At 48.1% G+C, this 21,607-nt stretch overlaps 1 protein-coding gene across 1 annotated transcript; it reads left to right on the top strand.

Moving 5' to 3' along the window:
- The first annotated feature begins 3,608 nt into the window (after positions 1-3,608).
- LOC120826425 (TGF-beta receptor type-2) lies at positions 3,609-21,047 on the top strand. The gene is made up of 7 exons (XM_040188698.2): positions 3,609-4,096; positions 7,403-7,544; positions 8,847-9,037; positions 12,215-12,987; positions 13,510-13,651; positions 19,335-19,459; positions 19,905-21,047. The coding sequence occupies exons 1-7, from the start codon at positions 4,024-4,026 to the stop codon at positions 20,082-20,084; spliced, it is 1,626 nt and encodes a 541-aa protein (XP_040044632.2). The 5' UTR covers positions 3,609-4,023; the 3' UTR covers positions 20,085-21,047.
- Positions 21,048-21,607: the final 560 nt, after the last annotated feature.

Here is a 21,607-nt window from a genome sequence, read left to right as displayed (position 1 = left end):
CCGGCTTTGGCCCAGTTTGAGACACCTATCGACGGTCTGCCAGAAAACAATGGCCCTAAACAAGTTGTGGTACCAAAGGTTGTGGCCTTAGCAGTGTTCAAGATAAACTTTCCCTTCCTTCACAGCGTCTGACTAATGCCGGGAGACAAAGTAAGTTCACGGCGGTGGGAGAAGAAAGAGACAGGCTGTTGTTGTCCAAATGGACTATTGAGACTTCCTTATGTTTACCAATTGCACAGAGCAAACTCTGCCAACTCATTGTGTGGGAGTATGCACGTGTGTGTGTGTGTGTGTGTGTGTTACAGCCTCTGAGTCGGTATGAGTGTGCACACAATGCCACTTGCGAGCCGCGTCGAGGCAGATTTCCGCAGTTCTTTGCCCTTTGACTGAATTTAGCGGCAAAGTGCGTGCGTTTAACATACAAGCCGGAGGTGGTGTTGACTACGACTATCTTTCCCCCACAGTTCCAGCAAAACTGTCTTTGCACGCATGCTATGGTGTTACTCACAGTCCCCGTGTGAGCAGCAGTTGTGAGATGAATGCTGGTGATGATTTACTTGCTACACACGCCGGCGGTATCGCTCCAGGGTCAGGGCGGCTTTTGGCCCACCACTTTGCTGCACGCTGACGTGTATCAATAACCAGCCTGATCAATGAAGTGAGATTCACGTTGACATTCATGGTGCAGAGGATGAATCCCGTCGACTTTGGTGCTCCCCAGACTTTGGATTTGTATTTCCTACCACCCTTTTAACCAAACGCCTGCAATACCAAAGACATCCCCCGTCAGCATCAGCGGCTACTTGGTTTTTAGTGCTAATTGCTTGATGTTGGCATGCTGACCGACAGCAGCTTAGTTTGCATTGCAAAGCCTGCTTGTTGTCTAAATACAGACATGATAGATGGATGGAAAGGTGAACATTCACTGATGTTGGCTTGGTTCTGTTTACCTGGTTGTGTTTTATGGTTAAATTACAGTATTGAACAAACTGGGTTTGTTTAATATCTTAAACCTGTTTTAGTGATTTTTTGCTTGTCTTCTAACTTAATGACATCCAGTCTATGTCTCATTCACAGTGACTTATCTATGTGCCTTGAGTATTTCATTAAGGTTGTTTTTTTCTGGGGTTTTATTCCCAGGTGGTGTTGTTGGTAATCGTCCCTTTTTCCCCCTAAAACTCTGCCACATACATTTGTGATGGATGTGCATTCGTCTTAAATCCTCAGCAGAAAGCTGCACTATTGACACACTGTGTGATCTCTTCAGGGGCAAAGTGGTACCTGTATGATTGACGTGGCGCATCCCGAGGAACATTCACCTGTCGCATTGTCGTTTTAAAAGAAGCACTAAGTGAGGGGGAAACGGCAACACCATCTGGAATAACAACAAAAAAAACATTGGTATTCCGGTTGCAGGCAGGTCCCTTAGTCGTGTGCACTGTAACTGAAGATTTAATGATTTGACCTGAGTTCTCTTCTCACAAACAATTTGCAAGTTGTATAACATTTTTCTTTGCTGTGCAAATACACAAGCCCACGTTTGAGGGAGAGAGAGCAGTGTTTAACGACGCCTGTCCTTTGGAGCAAGCTGTATTTGTGCGTTTCATCCTGTAATAGTCCTGATTGAAAGTGGTTTACATAGACGGTGGAGGGCGCAGTGTTTCAGCAGCTTTCTGGCTTTTTACAACCAGGGAAACAATCAGCAGCGAATCGGGGATTCTGCTCAAATAACTGCTGCACTAAAAGTGCACCAGGTACGTTTTATATATCCATTGCCTTCAAGGTCACTTGATGACTCCTTCTGTTGATGAGTGTGTTAGAAAGTCCAATGCCAGTGGGCGGACATTAGATTATTATTTGTTTATATATATATATATGAGAGAGAGAGAGAGAGAGCGAGAGCAAGAGATCTATATATAGATATAGATAATATTTCACCTGCTTAAAAGCTGATAACAAACATAATGTGGAGACACGCTGACCTGTTAAACTCCTATTTCACTGTGAAAGAATAGGTAAAGCTTTTATTTTGTGTTGTTTTTGTGTTTGATTCCCTTGCTCCTTTTGACGTTTTTTTGCATGTCTCATGTGTAATCTAAAACTCAGTACATTCATCCTACAGTGAACTGTAAAAAAAGAGAAAAGGCGAGCATCCCTTGTGTAATGTGCTACCGTATAATTTTAGGCTCTAACAACAGGGTGTGCGATGCATAAATCGCCATGTGCAGCGCCATGCGGCCTCAGACTAAAACAAATCGTGTTCTTTCTAAACAGAACATCTCATCATAAAACATAAAGGAACACTCTTTAAACCCATGTCAGACATGAAATAATAAATTCACTAAAATCACTTCCCTCGGCTCGGCTCTGGTTCAGTGATTTTTATTTATTGTGGCACGCCTCAAGTTGGCACACAAAGAAAAATAAGCACACAATACTGAACATGCATATACACACTGCAGTCCTGTCACTGCGTTTCTTCCCGCCACGATGCAGAGAAATGGTGAAGAGAGACTTGACGGCCACGTTGTGATGTGCTGCACGCGGCGGCTTGTTTGCCCCCCCGCTGTTATCTGGAGGCATGCGGCCTGAGATTTGTCATCGGGTCGCTCTGTTTACCTTCCAACTCACAACGCGAGCAGTTTACAAGAACGCCGAGCACCTGCTACTGAGCATAATACCATTCAGGATGTTTGCCTGCCGCTTGTTTATCTGCGTTTGTGCGGTTGGGGCGGAGGAGCAGGGGGGGCGGCGAGGGAGGGAAACTGTACAAAGGCAAAGGAACACTGAGAAACTCGTGCGCGGGGGTAAAAAATAAAAGTAGTGAAAGAGGCACACGGAGTAACGCTTGAAAAAGGGTCGTGTTTAAACACGCGTGGGCGCGCGGCGGTGCTGCTTCGTTTCCTGTTGAACCGAAGCAGATGCAGTGACGTTTGTAAGGGCGTTTGTTTGGGTGTTGTGGTCAGTGAGCAGGATGCCGTGGCCCCTCTGGGAGGCCCACGTGTGCCGAGGTCAGTGGGGGAACGGGCCCGCTCGAGCTCACGGCGCTGTCGGGTCTCCACCTCGTGGCTTGGACCCCGTCTTGCAGCGCCCAGCGGCAGCCTGCCGCGCGGCCGTACAACAATACAAGATCACTTGTATTCTTGAGACAACGCGTTACGAGTCTCGGGTTCTGCAGCGTCTTTTTAAGCCACGTCAGGCTGATAACCGGAGGTGGAAGGAGGAGGGCGTACTGCGTGGAGAGTTACATGTTCTGGGGTCACGGGGGTCACGACTAAAAACCCGACATCAGGGCTCGAGTACGCAGAGCAAAAACACATGTCGGCAAAGCCCCGGCAATAGTCGGGTAATTCATCGGTGTTAAGAGTGGACTTAACCTCTGTGTCCTCAACAAAAAGCCAGCGCGGAGAGACTCAAGTCATCTGTGATGTTACTGTGAGCCTCTTCAGACAGGGTGCAAAGACACCTATGACCTGGAATGGACACCGTACTGTGTGTGTGTGTGTGTGTGTGTGTGTGTGTGTGTGTGTGTGTGTGTGTGTGTGTGTGTGTGAGCAGAACCCAACCGCCCCCTAAATGAGATGTGTACAGTGTTTGCCCAAAGGTGAGGCTTCTGCTGGAGCTATTTCCGAGCATGTCGTTTCAAGTCTCAGCCCCTCAAACGCATAGTTCCACGCTGCGTGAGTCACACGAGAAGTTCACCACATCACCACTGAGAAGCTGAAGAAGAAAAAGAAGGAAGAAAAAAAAAAAAAAAAGGGCCAAACTGTCCAACCCCCTCGGAAGATTTCCTGCTTCATGAAAGTGCGCACAGTGCGTGAGTCACGCAGGGCAAGTCCTGCCCGCTGTGTTTACCCCGCCGCTTCTCCTCAGCCGTGAAGGCGGTGTTTTTTTCAGGGGCGGGTGGATGTGGACGCAGTGAAGCAACAGGCGGAGCGGGCAGAGTGCGCGCAGTCACCCGCCGTCAGGGGCTTCGGGTTAACTCGCGAGAAAGAGAGCGGAGTTTCAGAGGAGAAACCAAAAATGGAGCTACTTGGGTTTTGCGCGCTGTGCTGCGCGGCGGCGCTGTTCGGCGGCGGCGCGCTGGAGGAGGCCGGTGAGTGGAACACTTTCACGGGCACAAGTTGCTGCTCGGCCGCGCTCTTTGAGTCTCGCGGTGCTTTACGCATTTGTGCTTTTTCTTCTTCTTCACGCCGCGGCCCTCGGGTACACTTTGCTGTACAAAAGACTCACTTCATTTGAGTAAAAACAGAAACCAAAGCGCGCAGGTCATCGAGCCTCGAGCTGCTTTATTCATTCACCGAGCCTGCGTGGTTCTTGTCTTCTCTCACCGACACGAGCTGCTCGTTAAAAAGTTACATTTCTGTTCTGCACCGCAGCGCGACACTGTTTCAACATGTCACCTGTTGTGTTGCTCTCCCCCCCCCCCCCCCCATGAATTATCCTCCATCTCTTTGCCCTCATCTGTCTCAGTCCCAGCGGCACCAAGTGGCTTTGGCTTTCTCTCCCCCCTCTCCTCCTCCACCTCCTCCTCCTCTACAATTATATGGAGCCCTGGGTGACAATTACTAACAAGCATCCCTTCCATTGCCCCCCCACCTCCTCCCCGGGGGTATAAATGACATGCTCCTTTCAGAGGAGTTACTCTAATGATATAATTACTTCGGCTCAACCACCTTCACCAGCACTCAGGCTGGACGACCCCCCCCCCTGTTCTGTCTACTTCAACCCCCCCCCCCCCCCAGTTAGACTGTCATTTAGAAGACCATCCTCAATGTCCTGCTAGGATTCCGGTGGAAGTATCCACAGGATCTACTATGTAGAGGAGTACTGTCTAGAGGAGTACTATGTAGAGGAGTACTATGTAGAGGAGTACTGTCTAGAGGAGTACTGTCTAGAGGAGTACTATGTAGAGGAGTACTATGTAGAGGAGTACTATGTAGAGGAGTACTATGTAGAGGAGTACTATGTAGAGGAGTACTATGTAGAGGAGTACTGTCTAGAGGAGTACTATGTAGAGGAGTACTATGTAGAGGAGTACTATGTAGAGGAGTACTGTCTAGAGGAGTACTATATAGAGGAGTACTATATAGAGGAGTACTATGTAGAGGAGTACTGTCTAGAGGAGTACTATATAGAGGAGTACTATATAGAGGAGTACTATGTAGAGGAGTACTAGGGCTGACTCCTATGGCCTAGAAGTTGGTGAGTGTTTGGTTCTTGTCAAACATCTTTGCCGTGCACTATTATTTAACTGTGCTAGAGGATATCGAGACGAACGTGTCAATGGTGATTATGTCACAAGAGGTGACCAAGCTATAAACAAGCTGCTTTAGACCATATTACTGCTGAACATCTCACGCATGGAAGTCCGAGGATCGCGGCTTGTTAGCAGACTCCGTGCTGTCTGATCTAGATAGATAAATAACAACGGGCCCATTGGGTTCGGCTTTAAAGCCAAACGCGGCAGCGAATTGTGTACATACGACTATGAGGAAATTGTCAACACACATAGAGGTCTAAACTCATCGGTTCTCATGTGTTTTATTGGGGCCTCCTGAGCTTTTGACCGTGTTTGAAAAATTGAGTCCAAACCCCATTGTGAGAACTCTGGCCCACCAATGCAAGTAGAACGGAGCCAACGTGTCTCCGCCCCATTTGGGGTCAGCAATGGTGTCCGACAAGGAGGGACTTTGTCCCCAGTCCTTTTTGATGTATATATTGACGATATGCAGATGATGCAAGTAGTGCAGGTCTCCAGCAGCTCCATGTAGCGTCTATGGTGTGGAACATGCTATGAAATACAGCGCTTATAATGATGCCATGAGAATATTCCTAGCGAGGCCGAGATGGTGTAGTGCCAGTGAAGTGTTTGTGAGTTAATACTTTCCAAGCTGTATTAAGAAATGTTATGTATGTCTATCTATGTCTATCTGCAGGGTTAACATCTCTGAAGATGTCTTCTTTGGTTTGTCAGATATAAAGTTTAGCACTTCACGCTACCACTTGGTACAGTTGTCTGTTCATAAGCCTTTTGTAGGTCGATGTACTTGCGACCTTGTATGTATTTTCCATCTTTTATATATTTTCCGTACTGTTTTGTACTGTCTGGACCTCGAGTCTGAAATGAAAGTTTGATCGATGTCCGTCTGGCACAGGGAGGGTCTGCAGGTTGCACCGTGCACCGATCGTCTTGCAAAGACACAGTGGGCCTTTTTGTCCGAGATGGTTTTCAGCGCGCTGCACCGTTTCCCTCGAGTCGGTGTGAAGCCGGAGACGAGGAGGACACCAGACAGACGTCGTCACTGTCTCCCGTCCACAGGTCTCCTTTCGCTTCCCCGTCCCAGCCGGAAACTTCTCAAGTTGTGTTCACTTCGCTCGACTTCCCGTCAGGGGCCGTCTTTTACACGACTGGCACCGCACACGTTTGTTTGCAGTGCTTCTTCCTGGGGAGGGAGGGGGGGTCTTTCAGCTGCAGGCGGTGGAGGTTAACTCGCCGGTCGGTTCGCATGCTGCGCCCTCTGAGGCCGGGGCTCCAGGTGTCGGCGTGCTGTTGGCGTGTGGCGGTGTGGTTTCACCACAGTTACATGCTTCTTGTCTCTTGTTTTCCTCTTGCCTTTTGCAAGTTCACTTTATTTCGATTTCACTTTCAGCGTGTGGCCCAACTTGATTTTGCATTGTGTGAAACTCCCCACAAAACTCTCCGTGTGACACCTTTTTTTTTCTTCCTGTTAACGCTACATTGATCCTGGGAATGTCCTCCCTTTAAACTTAAAGCCCCGGGATCCAGCGGCGGTTAGGACCCCTTCTCCTAAGAGGAAGGCGGGAGGTATTCTTCACCTGCTCCTTCTCTCAGTACGCTGACTCATTTTTATTATTAAATGCAAACGCAGGCCAACACCTGTGTAGACGGGGGCGCCGACCGGTCGGCTCGACAAATTAGAGACTCCCCAGCGAGGAGATGCCTCCTTGTTTCCTTTTGTTTGTTGTTCTTGCCTGTCTGCCGGTTGTCTCCTCAGATGCTTGTCAAACCCACAGGCAGTCATCACACCATCCAGCCCGTCTCTCTGATACGGGTCTGCCTGCTGGCTGCGTCGAGTCCGAACAAGTCCAGAGGAGGCGGAGGCCACCGCGCCGCTTATTGTTTCCGACTTCACAGGAGAAAAAAATTGTAGCCCCCAAATGAATGATAGTGTGGATTTTCCAGTGGTTTGGTTTATCTGCATCTACTTATGTGAACACTTCAAAAGACTCCCACCCTTTAATTAGATTTGAACTTCTTCATGCTATCCTCATGTTTAGACGATCATGAGACCTTTTTGCATGTCTGGGTTTTACATTTTTTATGTCGTATGCCGCCTAGTAAACCGTAACTTCTTTTTCTTCTTTTTTTTTTCCACAGAAGCCAGTATTCTTAAGCCCAAAATGCTGTGCAAGTTCTGTGATGTGCGTCCCACCAGCTGCACGGGCAAAGGGAGCTGCAAGGCCGAGTGTGAAATCACGGCCATTTGCCCCAACGACGAGGACGTGTGTGTCAGTACCTGGTAAGTGGCGCCTCATCTAAACTCACTTTTCCCTGAGAATGAAAGCCAGGATGTAGTCAAAGTGAAAAGAGCATCTAACATGATCCACCTCTCGGGTCACAAACAAAGGCGTGAGGAAACGAGGGCGCAGTGGATGCTCTTTTGATAATCGTACCGTCCTTGCTCATTTCCTCCCAGGAGCTCCTACATGTCTTAAGGCTGCCGCATGCGTCTGCGTCTTTACGCACCGTCGTGTCGACGCACTCGTTTCAATTCATGCTTCTAAAAGTCTTGCGTGTGCTGCAGAGCGATTCACCTCCAGAACAACAGGTGGAGTAACGTGTTTTGTCGAATACGACCTAGAGAGTCACGTTTACTTATTTATCATATACTTTATTGCCCCGTGCATCGCCACTGCTGCTTTTCCTCGCGGACACATTTGTCCCGTATTTTCCTCCACTACTTTGTGCACCTCTCGACCGGCAAACCGGCGTTTGCAGAGATCTCCCTCCACGAATCGGGAAGCCGTCCGCGCGTCCTCATAGTCCGCCAATGACGGCTTGTAGAAGCGGTCATATTTACGCATTTCTTCCGACAAAAGCTCTTCAATCTGATTCATTCTCTCGTAAAAAATCTTCGTTTTGATAATGGCGCATGCAAGGGACACGCAAGGGACACGCAAGGAGGTCTCGCGTCTGCGTCGCTCTGAAAACGCAGAAGCATAAACTAGGCTTCACTACACGTCACTACGTTTTTTCCTTTTGAGCACTTTTGGTGGAGTCCGTCTGCTGAATCACACGAGCGCCTGAACATCCATCATTCAGCAGCTAATCTGACTCCAAACGCGGGAAGCAGCAGGAGTCCGCGGCGTGTAGAAGCTGGAAGCCGCGCCGCTGCTCCTCATTATATTGCCGAGCATTCGGTGAGCTGAAGTCAGCAGAAAGCTTAACGGCACACGAGCAGCAGCATTCCTTTTTAACGTGTTCTTCTCAGCCAACGCCGCCCAGCGGGGAACATTTACATGTTTATATTTGTGCATGATCAGGGTTTTCCTTGTTTCCTGTTTGGTATTTCAAGAGTCTCGCTGTTCGCGATTGTGACCTCTGCTTTGCCCTGATTTACATACTGCTGAGACTGGACCGCTGCAGGAGACCAACATCCCATTTACAGCGCCCACTTTATCGCTGTATGCATTTACAAAAACTGTGCACCGGTTGTTGTTTCATGGTAACACAGATATCTGAAAAGGGGGCTTCGCGTCCGAGGCATTGAGTACAGTCCAGTAAATGGCAGTATTTCCTGTGTGCTTTTTCTCTTTGCCAGGAGGAAGGAGGGCGACAATTTCACCATCGACACAGTCTGCCACAACCGATTCCACAAGCTGCACGGCCTGGTCCTGGAGGATTACAACAACAGCAAGTGTGAGATGAAGGAGAGGAAGGGCATGGGCTCCCAGTTCTTTATCTGCTCCTGCTCTGAGGACGAGTGCAACGAGCACGTCTTCTTCAACTCCTGTGAGTTTAAGACACAATTACGTTTGTTCACTAATCCTTTGATTTGTAACCACTCTTGAGGTTCTGAGGTTTTTTTTATTTTATTTGACCCTTAAGATAATTGCGATCTGGTGAGAGCTACTGTATAGTGAACCATGAATACCACATCAAACCAGCTGTTCCATGCTCATTTTCAGGTTCATACTTGTATTCTGGGTTTTTACTAGAATGTGTTTTCACGCTGTTGACGTACAAGGAAAATAGCTGTGATTACTGTGCGTCTAAAACGCTCCATTTCAGCAGCCGTCTTATTTAGCCCCCCCCTCCCCTCTCCTTCGGGCCGTATATTCGAGTGACATTAGAAGATGTTTTTTGTTGTTGTGCATTTTTCAGTCTACGGTTGGTAGAAGCTCCGGATTCTCTTGCGTTTCATGAAATGCATAGGCGATGAACTCCCTTAAAATAATTTAATACGTTAATACATTATGCATGGAGCCACAGCAAATTAGCATAAAGACTGAGAAGGTGGGGCTAGATTAGCTAAGCCAAATAGCTGCTGGCTGGCCTTCCATTGAACAGACAGACATGAGAGTCGCACCGCTTTTCTTATCTAACACTCGGTTGTGTACATTTCCCTCAACTGCGACAGAGTTACGTAGGTTCCTCATTGGTCCATTTCGATTGTACAACAGCGAAGCAGCAGTCCAGTAACACTCTTCTATGTGTGTAAGAATGTAACTGGTGGGGTCTTACATCTGCACTGTGTAACATGGTGACGTCATGGTCCCGAAGGGCTTAATGTTCTAATGGCAGTTTCAGCTTGTCATGTAAGGAGTCATGCGTGAATGCAAACACGTGTGCGCTGCAGTGGTCTGCAGATACATGATCACAAGCAGGTTTGGGAGACATTATCTCGTAGACTCTAATTCCAAACTTGGCCCAGGAATCGGATGTATTTTGACTACAGCATCCAGGCAATAATAACACGGAGGAGCACTTCTGAGGCCTGGCTCTGCACGCGGAGCCAAATTGAAAGCATCTGCCTAGTGCGGACCACGCAATGGAAATACATCCCCCCCCTCCATGGAGAAAGTCTGTGCACTGTCTGCGACTAACAGGAGACGGTGGAGTACGAAAGGAGCTCCGGCTAAAAAACGCAACCGGAACACTGCCAGTGAGTCAGGATGAACGTGCCTCTTCCTCCTCTGGGGACCCGTCTCCCAATGTTCAAAACACTTTTCAGACTAAGCCCCCCCCCTTGCTCTTTTCCCATAACTGAGGGATTCATTTAGGAATGCCATTACTTAAGTTACGGGAAGGACTAAGTTGTTTGTCGCATACCAGTTGAAATCCATATCCTCCGCCCCGGTAAAGGGGAACCCTCGTCGCACACCAGCTACTGAAATGTGGGCTCAAGTTTTGTTTCTGTTTCTATACGAAACCAAAACTACATTTATGAAAATAGTTTGAAATGGCGAGAAGAAAGGGTAAGGAGAAATGACAGGAAAGTTGGAGCTTGGGTTGTGGTAAGCTCGAAAGTATCGAGATTGTGAAATAGTCTAAAATCTAAACTAAAATCCATCCGCCGGTTCATCTACAGTTACATCATTTCAAAAAACAAACAAGTGTAACTGGAGTCTGAAGTTGGTGTGCTTTATTCTTTGGGAAGATTTTGTTACCTTTGTGCTCAACTAATTGCCTGGAAATGAATTACACAGCCCACGTCATCCCTACATTTTGAAGAAATGACAAATGTAAACCGACGTTTTGATATAGTTTTCAGTTTGTAAAACACTTCAATCAAGTAACTGGATAACAAAAAACTTTTCTTATCCAGTTTGTGATTCTTCATTCACAGCGGAGGCACACAACAACGTTTGTCAGGGTCTTTTCCCGTATTGAATAATTAATAATGTTGAAATGGTCATTCGGGGGCTGAAGCATTCCTTAAGGCCAGAGCTGAGAGAGTTGGTGCAGCACAGTGACAGGTTTGTTGTGAGAAATAGTTTCTCGCTCTGCGAAAATAAAAACAAACTGCTGGCGGGGGCCATGTTGAGGATTTCAGACATGTGGTTTCCTGTTTAGAAAAAGAGAAGCAGAGGGATTGACTGGGCCGTCCGCTAGATGCCTTCCACATTCGTCCTCCTCCCTTACGTGAGCCCAACTCGTACTCGCTTCTACAATTACAGCTCTTGAGCAGAATGAGCATATGTTTGCTTTGAAGCTGTTGCTGTCACACATTTTGACACCAAAGTCTTCAACTAGATTAAAACAAGTAAAGGCCTGCAGTAGTTCTTACTTGTTTAAATATTTACCAGTTGTGTGGCAGGAGGTTTTGCCACTAGACCATATAAATGATTTAAATATAGAACTCATCCAACTGTGGACGAATTGGGGTTTTCTTATTTGGTGCATTGTGTCTGGTAATGTGTGTTTTATACGTCTGTTTATGGCTGTAGCTTTAGAAAAAACTGGAGCATAAACTTTCACTGTTTGCCAAAAGCCATAGCTGCTCCCAGACACACAAATTATAAGTATACTATAAAGAGACACAATGTGCGGTGTACCGGCTCAGGGTTTGGAGCACTTTGCATCTGCGGCCTGGACTCTAACTTTAGCTGCGTGGTGCTTTTAGACGTTCCGCTGGGACGGCTCGGGTTCCTCCGCTGCTCTGACAATACGAGTTTACTCCTTCGTGAGGCAGACGGACAGCTTTTGTGTTTTTTTAAGAGGTCGTCGTGGCGCAGGGGTTAGAGAAGGTGTGCTGGGAAGCACAAGGTTGGTGGTTCGAGTCCAGGCTGCCCCATGTCTCATGTCGGAGTGTCCCTGAGCAAGACACCTAACCCCTAATTGCTCCCCGGGCAAAAATGTGAAAAAAAGCCATGGGAATAAATAAAAGAGGGAATAATAAAATCTCACACTTTAGTGTGGCGGAGCAGAATAACTTTGTTCAGGAGCTTTTGGTCGCATTGCAGCATCCTGATCCGTACGTGTTGTCCTCTTTTTAATGAAGATAGATCACATATTCCGATTATTTGATACATTTCAAAAGATCCAAATGAGCTGCCAAACTGAATTTGAGATTATTTTGTAAACGTGTCTGTTTCCACTTGTTTTTGGGGCCCTTGGCAGCAGAACAGATCATCCTTGGCGTATCACACGTGTTTACACATTCTCCTCATCCTCTCAATCCCCCAGACATGGATTCCCAGGTGGTGGCGGTCATCTTAGTGAGCCTGGTGCCTCTGCTGGTGATGGCCGTGGTCGTCATCACTTCCTTCTACTGTTATCGCGTCTACCACCAGCGGCGGGCCAGCTCCGGGCGCAAGAGGGGCTGCCTGGACTTCAGCGACGCCCGCGCCATCATGATCGACGACGAGGGCTCCGACAGCAGCTCCACGCACGCCAACAACCTCAACCACAACACGGAGCTGCTGCCCATCGAGCTGGAGGTCCAGGTCGGGAAGGGCCGCTTCGCCGAGGTTTACAAAGCCAAGCTGAAGCGGAGCTCCTCCGTCCGCGAGGAGCAGGGTTTCGAGACGGTGGCCGTGAAGATCTTCCAGTACGAGGAGTACGCCTCCTGGAAGAACGAGAAGGAGATTTTCTCCGACGCCGACCTGCGGCACGAGAACGTGCTTCACTTCCTGACGGCGGAGGACCGGAAGGCGCAGAGGCAGTGCTGGCTGATCACGGCCTACCAGCCCCGAGGGAACCTGCAGGAGTTCTTGATCCACCACATCGTCAGCTGGCACGACCTGTGGCTGCTGGGGGGGTCGCTGGCGCGCGGCGTGGCGCACCTCCACAGCGACCTCAGCCCCTGCGGCCGCTACAAGGTGCCCATCGCGCACAGGGACATTAAGAGCTCCAACATCCTGGTGAAAGGCGACCTGACCTGCTGCCTGTGTGACTTCGGCCTCGCCCTGCGCCTGGACAACGCTCTGTCTGTGGACGAGCTGGCCAACAGTGGGCAGGTAAGGCCCGGAAGGAATGAGGTCCATTTGGTTTAAGTAGTGAATAATTCCTCTCCTGTTTGGCGCCCTTCTCTGGTCGAGCGAGTGTTCTGAGGTGGCCGTTCTGTAATAGTCACAAGAGAGACCGGCATGATTGATTCTTGATGGCCTCATTATGCTGATGTAATAGGCCAGATTCATATAGGACTCTGTTATTAAAATGACTCATTATAAAAAGGGGCCTCACCCTTTGCTGGGCTACACACCTAATGCATTGAAAAGCCCGTAACGCATTGGTGGGAAGCACCGGTGAACATAATTTCCAATATGGTAATTACTGTGCAGACAAGAAACGTGTTGTTGAGCTCTGGGCCGCGTTGCCTTTTTCTTTTTCCAATTATTTTCTACATCCAGCGTGTTTTGATTCAGGCATACAGAATATGATGTGGGGACAATGGCGCACGACGCACTCCCAGCTGAACATCCCCCCCGTGGCGTCCTGGGTTCTAACGGCGAGTCTTTCTTTACCCTGTCTGTTCTCAGGTGGGCACTGCCAGGTACATGGCCCCGGAGGTCTTGGAGTCCAGAATCAACCTGGAAAACATTGAGTCTTTCAAACAGGCCGACGTTTACTCCATGGCTCTTGTGCTGTGGGAGATCATCTCCCGGTGCAGCGCAATAGGAGGTAAGATGTGACCAGACACACACGTCTGTACGACGAGGCACTGCTGAATATTTTACTCCACTTTGCATGTTCAAAACATGATCAGTTGTGTTTTGTGGACTTCTACATGATTAAACGTGATCGTCTGGTGCGCTTCCACAGTATCACATGATGACACTCGCCGCATGACCCTTAGTTAATAATAGATATAACCAAGCTTAAAAAAAAAAAGTATCTCAGGCTGCTGAGTTTAAAGGAAATCCATAGAAGCGCTGATTGATGAAATCCCCCATGAGGCCTGTAAATATCTTCAGAAATACCAAAAGACAAATGACTTCTGTGCGCGTGTGTGTTTCCGCGACCCATTTGTCACTGTGGGAACAAAATCTCAAAGTGTCAAACACACACTCCACCTCGAAGAGGTCTCCGGCATCAGCCTTCACTTTGCTAATGGACCGTTACTTGTGTTTGTCATTCTGTGGCAAAAACAAGGCCAGGATATGTGCAAATAATAGAAACGGGCGATTATCTGGAGGCAAAACGCGCGGCCGTATTTCACGTCGACACTCGAGTCGTTTGTTTTCACTTCCCCTCGGTGTCTCTGTGGTCCAGTTTGTTTCTGTGTCGCCCCCCCCGTCTCCCCCCATTGTGTCAGAGCGCTGACTGAAAGCCGCGCTCTGAGCGCTTCTACTTTGGTGTTTTCCTGTCTCGCCCCCGCGACCACTCTCGCCACGGCCCTCCTTAAAGCGGGTCGTCGTGGCGCAGAACCGCAAGGTTGGTGGTTCGAGTCCCGGGCTGCCCCATGTCTCAAATCGAAGTGTCCCTGAGCAAGACACCTAACCCCTAATTGCTCCCCGGGCAAAATGTGAAAAAAGCCAAGGGTTTAAAGTGTAATGTAAGTCGCTTTGGATAAAAGCGTCTGCTAAATGACCTGTAATGTAATGTAAAAAGCGTCCCAGAAGTTACGCTGCCCGAGAGCTCTGGGAGAAAAAACACAGTCCCTCTTCTGCTCTGCTTTGTGTGTGTGTGTGTGTGTGTGTGTGTTTGTGCGCTCTGTGCACCTTTTTGAAAGGAAAATAGCCCGTTTCCTGTTTTGCAGAGAGCGCAGCCCCCCCCGTGGCGCACTGCGACACTGCAGTTTGTGAGTATGGATGTCTCCTTCATGTGAGGATGTCTTGCTGGTGTCTCTTGAGAGCGGACCAGACAGGATACGTGGTGGTAGAGATGGACTCAACAGATCCGTGCGACGTCACGGTTCACGTCACGGTTTCCTCCTGGGGGGGGAGGGCGGTTCAGGGACGGTTCAGGGACAGCAGCGTTATTAGTTGCTATTAACTCATCCTCTTTTATTCAATCTGATTCATTCATTTCATTCCCGTAACTTTACGTCTAAAAAGAACAGAAACTCCGTTGCACTTATTTTAGATCCAGTTTAAGCGTTCTTGTCCTCAAGCCCTCAAGACTTAAGCTCAGGTTTTTCTGTCTCTTTCTGTCCTACCCCCCCCCCCCCCCCCCCCCCTCCCGGGCAGCTGAGGCAGCCGTTAATCACCCTCCCACTGCACCGAAACTCTGCAGACAGCAAAGACAGACTGAGGACGAGCCAGCGTAGATTTACTGGAGGGAGGGGAACCGTACCAGCATAGTGGCAGATGGATAGAAGCAGCTGAATAGCTTATGTGTTTCCCGGTATGTCTCCATCCGCCATCCGCCCACTCAGAGACAGGCAGGCGGGTGAAATCTGGACTTCAGTAGTGCTAAAACCAGGCTTGGGGAATGCCGGATTAACGGAAGACGCACCGGTGTGAACGGGGCCGTCAATCATGCAGCGCCCTAAATTACATTTGGTATGAACACAAAACACATAATCCTATTTTATACATTTGGTACATCTATTCACCTGAATATATGCATTAAAAAAAATGTAATAAGTAATTGTATCAGGTTACGTTTTAAAAGGGTTAGGGTTAGGGTTAACCTCTTGATAGAGGAAGCTGGAAAGAAGGAGCTGCAATTTTTTTTTTCTCCACTGTCAGCTAAAAACCGTCTCCTGGTGGACGGCGTGCTGGTATTGATTCTGGGATCAGAGCGCCACCAGGGGGGAAGCTGCTGTGAGCTTCATGTTTTTCCTGAAGTTGCCTGAGTCACTAATGACACCCTGAGGACTCGCCTCATTTTGGGCCGAAGTGATGAACAGCGGGGCGCACGCAGGGATTCAGGGTGACGCATCCCAGGGCGTCATAATAACGGCTGTGGTGAAGCCCTGGCTTCCTCTGCCCCCCTCCACCTGCCCCCTCCACCTGCCCCGTGTGCATCTGTAAAAGACGGACGTCTGAGCAGCGCCCTGCGGCCACGTAGCCACTCTGCCGCGGCTCCCGGGGGCCGTGGTCTGATCTGAGGTCTGCCAGGGGAGGAGAACACTAGCGCCAGTCGCTGTGATTCAAGGCCCGGCCCCTTTTCTTTTCTCTGCCTCTGTTCCCCGAAATGTCTCTGCTATGTAATTTAGCAGGGCCAGATTTAGGGCTTGGGAAGACTATGTTCCTCGGACGGGTGGAGCCACGTTGGGGGAATAGTAGTGTAGCGGTGTTGAATGTGGAGCTGCAGACGGAGAAATGCCTTCAGTCCCGAGAGGGGAGAGGAGGAGGAGGAGGAGGAGGAGGAAGAGGAGGGGTCAGGGCAGCTGCTCTCCAGATGTCAGAACACCAACTCCTCCAGGACCGGAGGGCCTGATGGTCCTGTGTGTGTTTCTGTCTCTGTCAAATCATTTGAGGAGAAATTCCAGGCTTTCAAACCACTTCATTGTGGATGAATTGAGGGCGAAATGTGTTTTAAAGGGTTTATGTGAAGGTGAGATCACGTATCGGCTACTGTTGATGGCTGGTTAGGCCTCCGGGGTAATTCGGTGCCATGTGTACTGAAGTGAGCTCCGCTAACGTTTAATGCACAGACATCTGTACTAAAGGACTTTAACAACGTGCAAGTTGCACAAAACAAGTGTCCCAGCCACCGCAGCCTAATGGGAAGCAGCAGAGGCTGCTGGGAGTTAGATTAGTCAGGCTGCTGTTGCACACAGACACGCAATGTCATTGTGATCACGTTACTAATTTATTTACTGGCAAACTGTTCCAATCTCTTTTTCTGCATTATTGATGTGTCTAGGGGACAGGATTATTGTTTCTTTTTCTTTTTTGTTGAGCTTAATTGACAAAAAGACATTGTCGGAAGAGATCTATCCTGATTTATCTTGCTGTTTTGTGTGTTTCTTTACTTTTGGCTTGCTGACCATTGATATCCAAACCTATAAATCAAAGCCGCAGTGTCCATTTGCTTAAAGATGTGAAAAAAAAAAAAAGCCGTACCGCCGTGGGTGTCCCCGGTCTGCCGTTAAATTGGACAGAATTTATTTGGGCCGCAGATGCCCAGACATTTTCAACAGGCCTGGTCGACGATTAGCATGGAAGTCAGACATTTGGGGTGGTTCATGTGTTTGCTTTGCAAAACTCTCATCACACCACGTCCGCTGACGCGGGAGACGCAGTGCAAGTGGCTCATTGTTATCGAAGTCTTGTCGATTTGCACTGTGTCACTTTTGCAAATCACAGCGCTCCTGGTTCGCCCTGTGTTGTGTTTTCAATCGTTTCTGCTTGTTCAGAGTTTAATTAAAGGTCTGCCTTTAAAAAAAAATAAACATCTTTTCATTTGCGAGCGGGATTGGCCAATTTTTCCATCCTGGAATACACACTTTTGTTTGCACAGCAGAACTCTCAGTAGTATGGTGCTTATATTTTGGGCCCATTGTTTGGGGATGAACACATAAACACATGTGCCCACAATGGATTTTCATTCGAGAACAAGTTAAACACTCCCTCTGACTAACGGTTAGGTTACGTGTTACCAAACCGGAGCTGAAACAAAAAGGTCGTTTCAGCTTTTGAGAAGAGTCGTCTTCCGTCCCAGAAGCGTCGGATTCCTGTGTGCGGGCGACATGGCTTCCTGTGAGCCTCTTTTTAACGTGTTCGGACACGGCGACGTGAGCCGGTCGGGGAAGGTTTGTGGACGGTTCGTCATACGAGTCAACAGTATCGAGCACTTGTATTCAGTTGTGGCGCGCGTCATCTGACTGCCAGTTCACTTCCTCGTTACTCCAGCGCTCGCATACAAGCCGTGACTGTGACCGCTGTGTGTGTATGTGAGAGCTCCGTCCTGCTTCAAGGTCCGTGTCCAGGCCCTGAAAAACCAAAAATACACGTTCTACTTAAATGTAAATGCGAAATTCAAATGAAGTCGAACGCTCCAGAGTTGCAGCAGCCATTTTGACACGGCATAGCAGGGAAGGCACAGATGAAAAGGATTAAATTAATTATGAGTCCATTCTATTTCTAATCTTCCAGCGTGGACAATCCCAGCACCACCTGAATGGAACATGGCCATAATGAAGGTCACTCCTTATACCAGCCAGAGAGCAGTTCTGCTGCACGTTCTAGCCTGGTGAATAAATGACAGCTAAAGCCCTTCGCTTTAAGAGGTTTCACTGTTTTACTGTTGTTAGTCATTAGTTGTGTATGTCTTTAACTTCTTGAGTGAAAAGAGTCATTAAAGGTTTTTTTATTTTTATTTATTTGACCTTTTACTTAACCAGGTAAAATCCATTGAGAACCAATTCTGATTTACAAGGATGACCTGGCCAAGAGGCAGAAGCACAGTGCACACAAGTGACACAGACACGACACAGTATGACAAACACATGGCTAAAAACAACATGGTTAAATTAATAAACACTATGTACAAAAAAGGCAGATTACTGGAAGTGAGAAGTGAGGGTTAGTGTGTGACAACACAGCTGGTTTCACTCGGTTGGGTTGAAGCTCAAAGTTAAAGTACAATGTACCGTAACTGATTTACTTTAGAAGTACATATCTGTTTTTCTAAGGAGTTGGGGGGGGGCACTATGAAAGCTATCCATTCTGAAGTCATTGTCAACAGTCGTGGCGGTCGATTAAAGGCTTTTGGAGCAGCGTAAAATAAAGAAGTGGGGATTGTGTAATCAGTTTGCTCCTTCAGGTCCCGGCGTCTTTTAATTAGTGAACATCCGCCTGCACTCTTCACCTCAACAGCCCTGCGCCTCCCTAATCCTCCTGCTTATTCCATGAAACTCTCCGCTCTTCAAAGCAGTTTTTGGATTTGTTGTTTAACTCAAAGGATGCATTAAAATCCTGCTCTTTTTTTTTTTTTTGAAACTCTTGACCTGCTGTTTCCCTCGCCGGTGCATTGACATCTTTCGATGAGTAAACTCAACTGGTAAAATGGCTTTTGGATTTTGCTGCGCGAGGAGACACAAAAGCCTGAGCCGCGTTGGCGAGATGCGTTGAGCCTGGAGCTGATGGTAACAAATAAAAAGTGATGATAATAAGCGTCTCTTCAGCAAATCTTCCTGCTCTCTCAGCCGCATGCGTTCTTTCCGTCTGTGCTGCTTCAGTGCTATTTAAAGTTTGCAACCTGCGGTTTTAATGTTGAGCGCACAGTGAATCCATTGAGTGCCTCTCCTTGTTGTTGTTGTTGTTGTTGACTACTTGTGCGCTGTGGGGCACCAGCATCTGATCTCCTCTCCCTATGCAAACGAGCCTCTCAGCAGTCGGTCTCGCGGTGTGCTGCTGGAATAAAACCTGTTTGATAAGGTCCACGCTCATTTATCCGTTTCCGTGTGCAGAGGTGAAAGAGTACGAGCCGCCCTTTGGGAACCTGAGGGAGCACCCGTGTGTGGAGAGCATGAAGGACAGCGTCCTCCGAGACAGAGGAAGACCTGAGGTCCCCAACAGCTGGATCGACCACACAGTAAGAGGCGCCGCACACACACACACACCCATGCTTCCCCCGAAATGAAATATACTATTCATAAATGTGTCCTCATTATTGTATCCTTTTTCTATAAGCACTATATAAGTACAGGGGAAAGTGTATCAGTACACCACCTAAATGTGTTCTTAAGCAGACTCCACAGGACACTGTTTAAGCCTCCTTTGGTACTCGTGGAAAGCAGTCTCCCAATTATTTCCATCTAAACAAATGTGATAGCAAATAGGCATTAAAAGCTTAATGAAGGGAGGATTTACTGCACAGCAGCTGCTCCAGTTAGCTTGCTGGTACCCAGACGCAGATCGACACACACGTCAACATTTGGGCTTTCTGCTTGAGGGGACGATGGTCCGTCTCAGTCAGGTTTGCCCCCAGTCTGTGTGATTGGCTGATTCATATGTGGGCGCCACTGCTCCCCGTGCAGGGCATCCAGATGGTGTGCGCCTCCATAGACGAGTGCTGGGACCACGACCCGGAGGCCCGTCTGACAGCCCAGTGTGTCGCCGAGCGCTTCAGCGACATGGAGTACCTGGACAAGCTGTCGGATCGCTCCGACTCAGAGGAGAAGATCCCCGAGGAAATCTTGATGGTGGATGAGAAGTAGAGCTCAACAGGAGCGCTGCCCCCACCAGGGCAGCAGTGGACTCGCAGTCGGGCAACTGGGGGGAGAGAGGGGGAGAGACGCCATGGGTTTGTCACAAATGGGTGACCGAGGAGCAAACTGGAAACTCACGTCGATGAAACGCAACTGATACGAGAGATGGACTTCCACACACAGATCAGAACCAGCGTGAAAGTAAACCAGTGACTGGCTGATTTGTTTTCTTCTACATTGCTTCAAAGACTGGATCAAGTTATAAACAAACAGGGAGATGATATTACAAAGCTTTTTTAACCAAATGCTGTTTGCACTTTATAAACATCTATGCACACCAAGTAAGTAAGTAAGTAAGTAAGTGTGTGTGTGTGTGTGTGTGTGTGTGTGTGTGTGTGTGTGTGTACACATTCAGTGCCTTTTATTCAATCTGACAACATTATAGGAATAGGAAATAAAGGGACAGCTTTTATTTAGAAAAGAAGGTAAAGGGCAGCCAGGTAATATATTAAGACATGTAATGACACGAGGAGCCCTCTTATAGTCTCATGACTGCGAGTGTAAACGTTTACCGCGGCGGCCACGGTTACATGTCTGCGACGGTATTCAAAGTGCTCGTATTCTTTCTTGTGGCATTAATGAAAAGTCCTTGATAGCAAAAGGAAAGAAAACCTTTAGAAGCCAGAGGTGTACAGAGAAGGCTTATATCATATCTCGAGACATATGGAGTGTGCATGCGTGCGTGTGCATGCGTGAGTGTGCATGCATGCGTGCGTGGGTGTGCATGTGCATTCATGTGCCTGCACGACAAAAAAGGAGACGGACTGTAAACACAAAGTTGGAGCCCACTACCTTTGTATACGCTGTTAGCTCAACTAGACATTTTGTCACACAATAGGGAATTCCGCTCCCTCTGATCTATATCAAAGTATTCATTAAATTGTAAAGCCATAATTAAAAGTGTTACAGGTCTGTTTGTATTGCTTTGAATTTTTTACATTACCGGTCATTTAGCTGATGCTTTTATCCAAAGCGACTTACATTACACTTTAAACCCATGGCTTTTTTCACATTTTGCCCAGGGAGCAATCAGGGGTTAGGTGTCTTGCTCAGGCACACTTCGACTTGAGACATGGGGCAGCCCCGGGACTCGAACCACCAACCTTGCGGTTCCCAGCACACCCGCTCTACCCCCTGCCCCACGACGACATTTGGTGCTTGTTCCCCTCAGGGTCAGAACGTGATCCGCAGTGACACGTTGTAAACCTTCTCCAATCTGATGGGCTTTACAGCCCAACATATATCGTCTTCAGCCCCACTTTGACAGCACAACACTAATCTACATCAACGCTATACTTAATGCTCCAGGCAGTCATTTGATGTTTCTAAAATCAAATGACTGCCCCTTTATGTTGCTAGTCCTGCTGATCCGACAGACTGTGAGCACATTCAAGCATTCATGCTGAGTCACGCAGTGGAAGAAGTGTTTAAAGTAAAATAACTAATCCACCAAAGGGGAAGCCCAACATTCT

This window comes from Gasterosteus aculeatus, chromosome 10 (assembly GCF_964276395.1).
Source record: "Gasterosteus aculeatus chromosome 10, fGasAcu3.hap1.1, whole genome shotgun sequence".
Classification (NCBI taxonomy): domain Eukaryota; kingdom Metazoa; phylum Chordata; class Actinopteri; order Perciformes; family Gasterosteidae; genus Gasterosteus; species Gasterosteus aculeatus.
The sequence above is the reverse complement of the archived record's forward strand: the minus strand, read 5'-3'. Positions and strand labels throughout refer to the sequence as shown.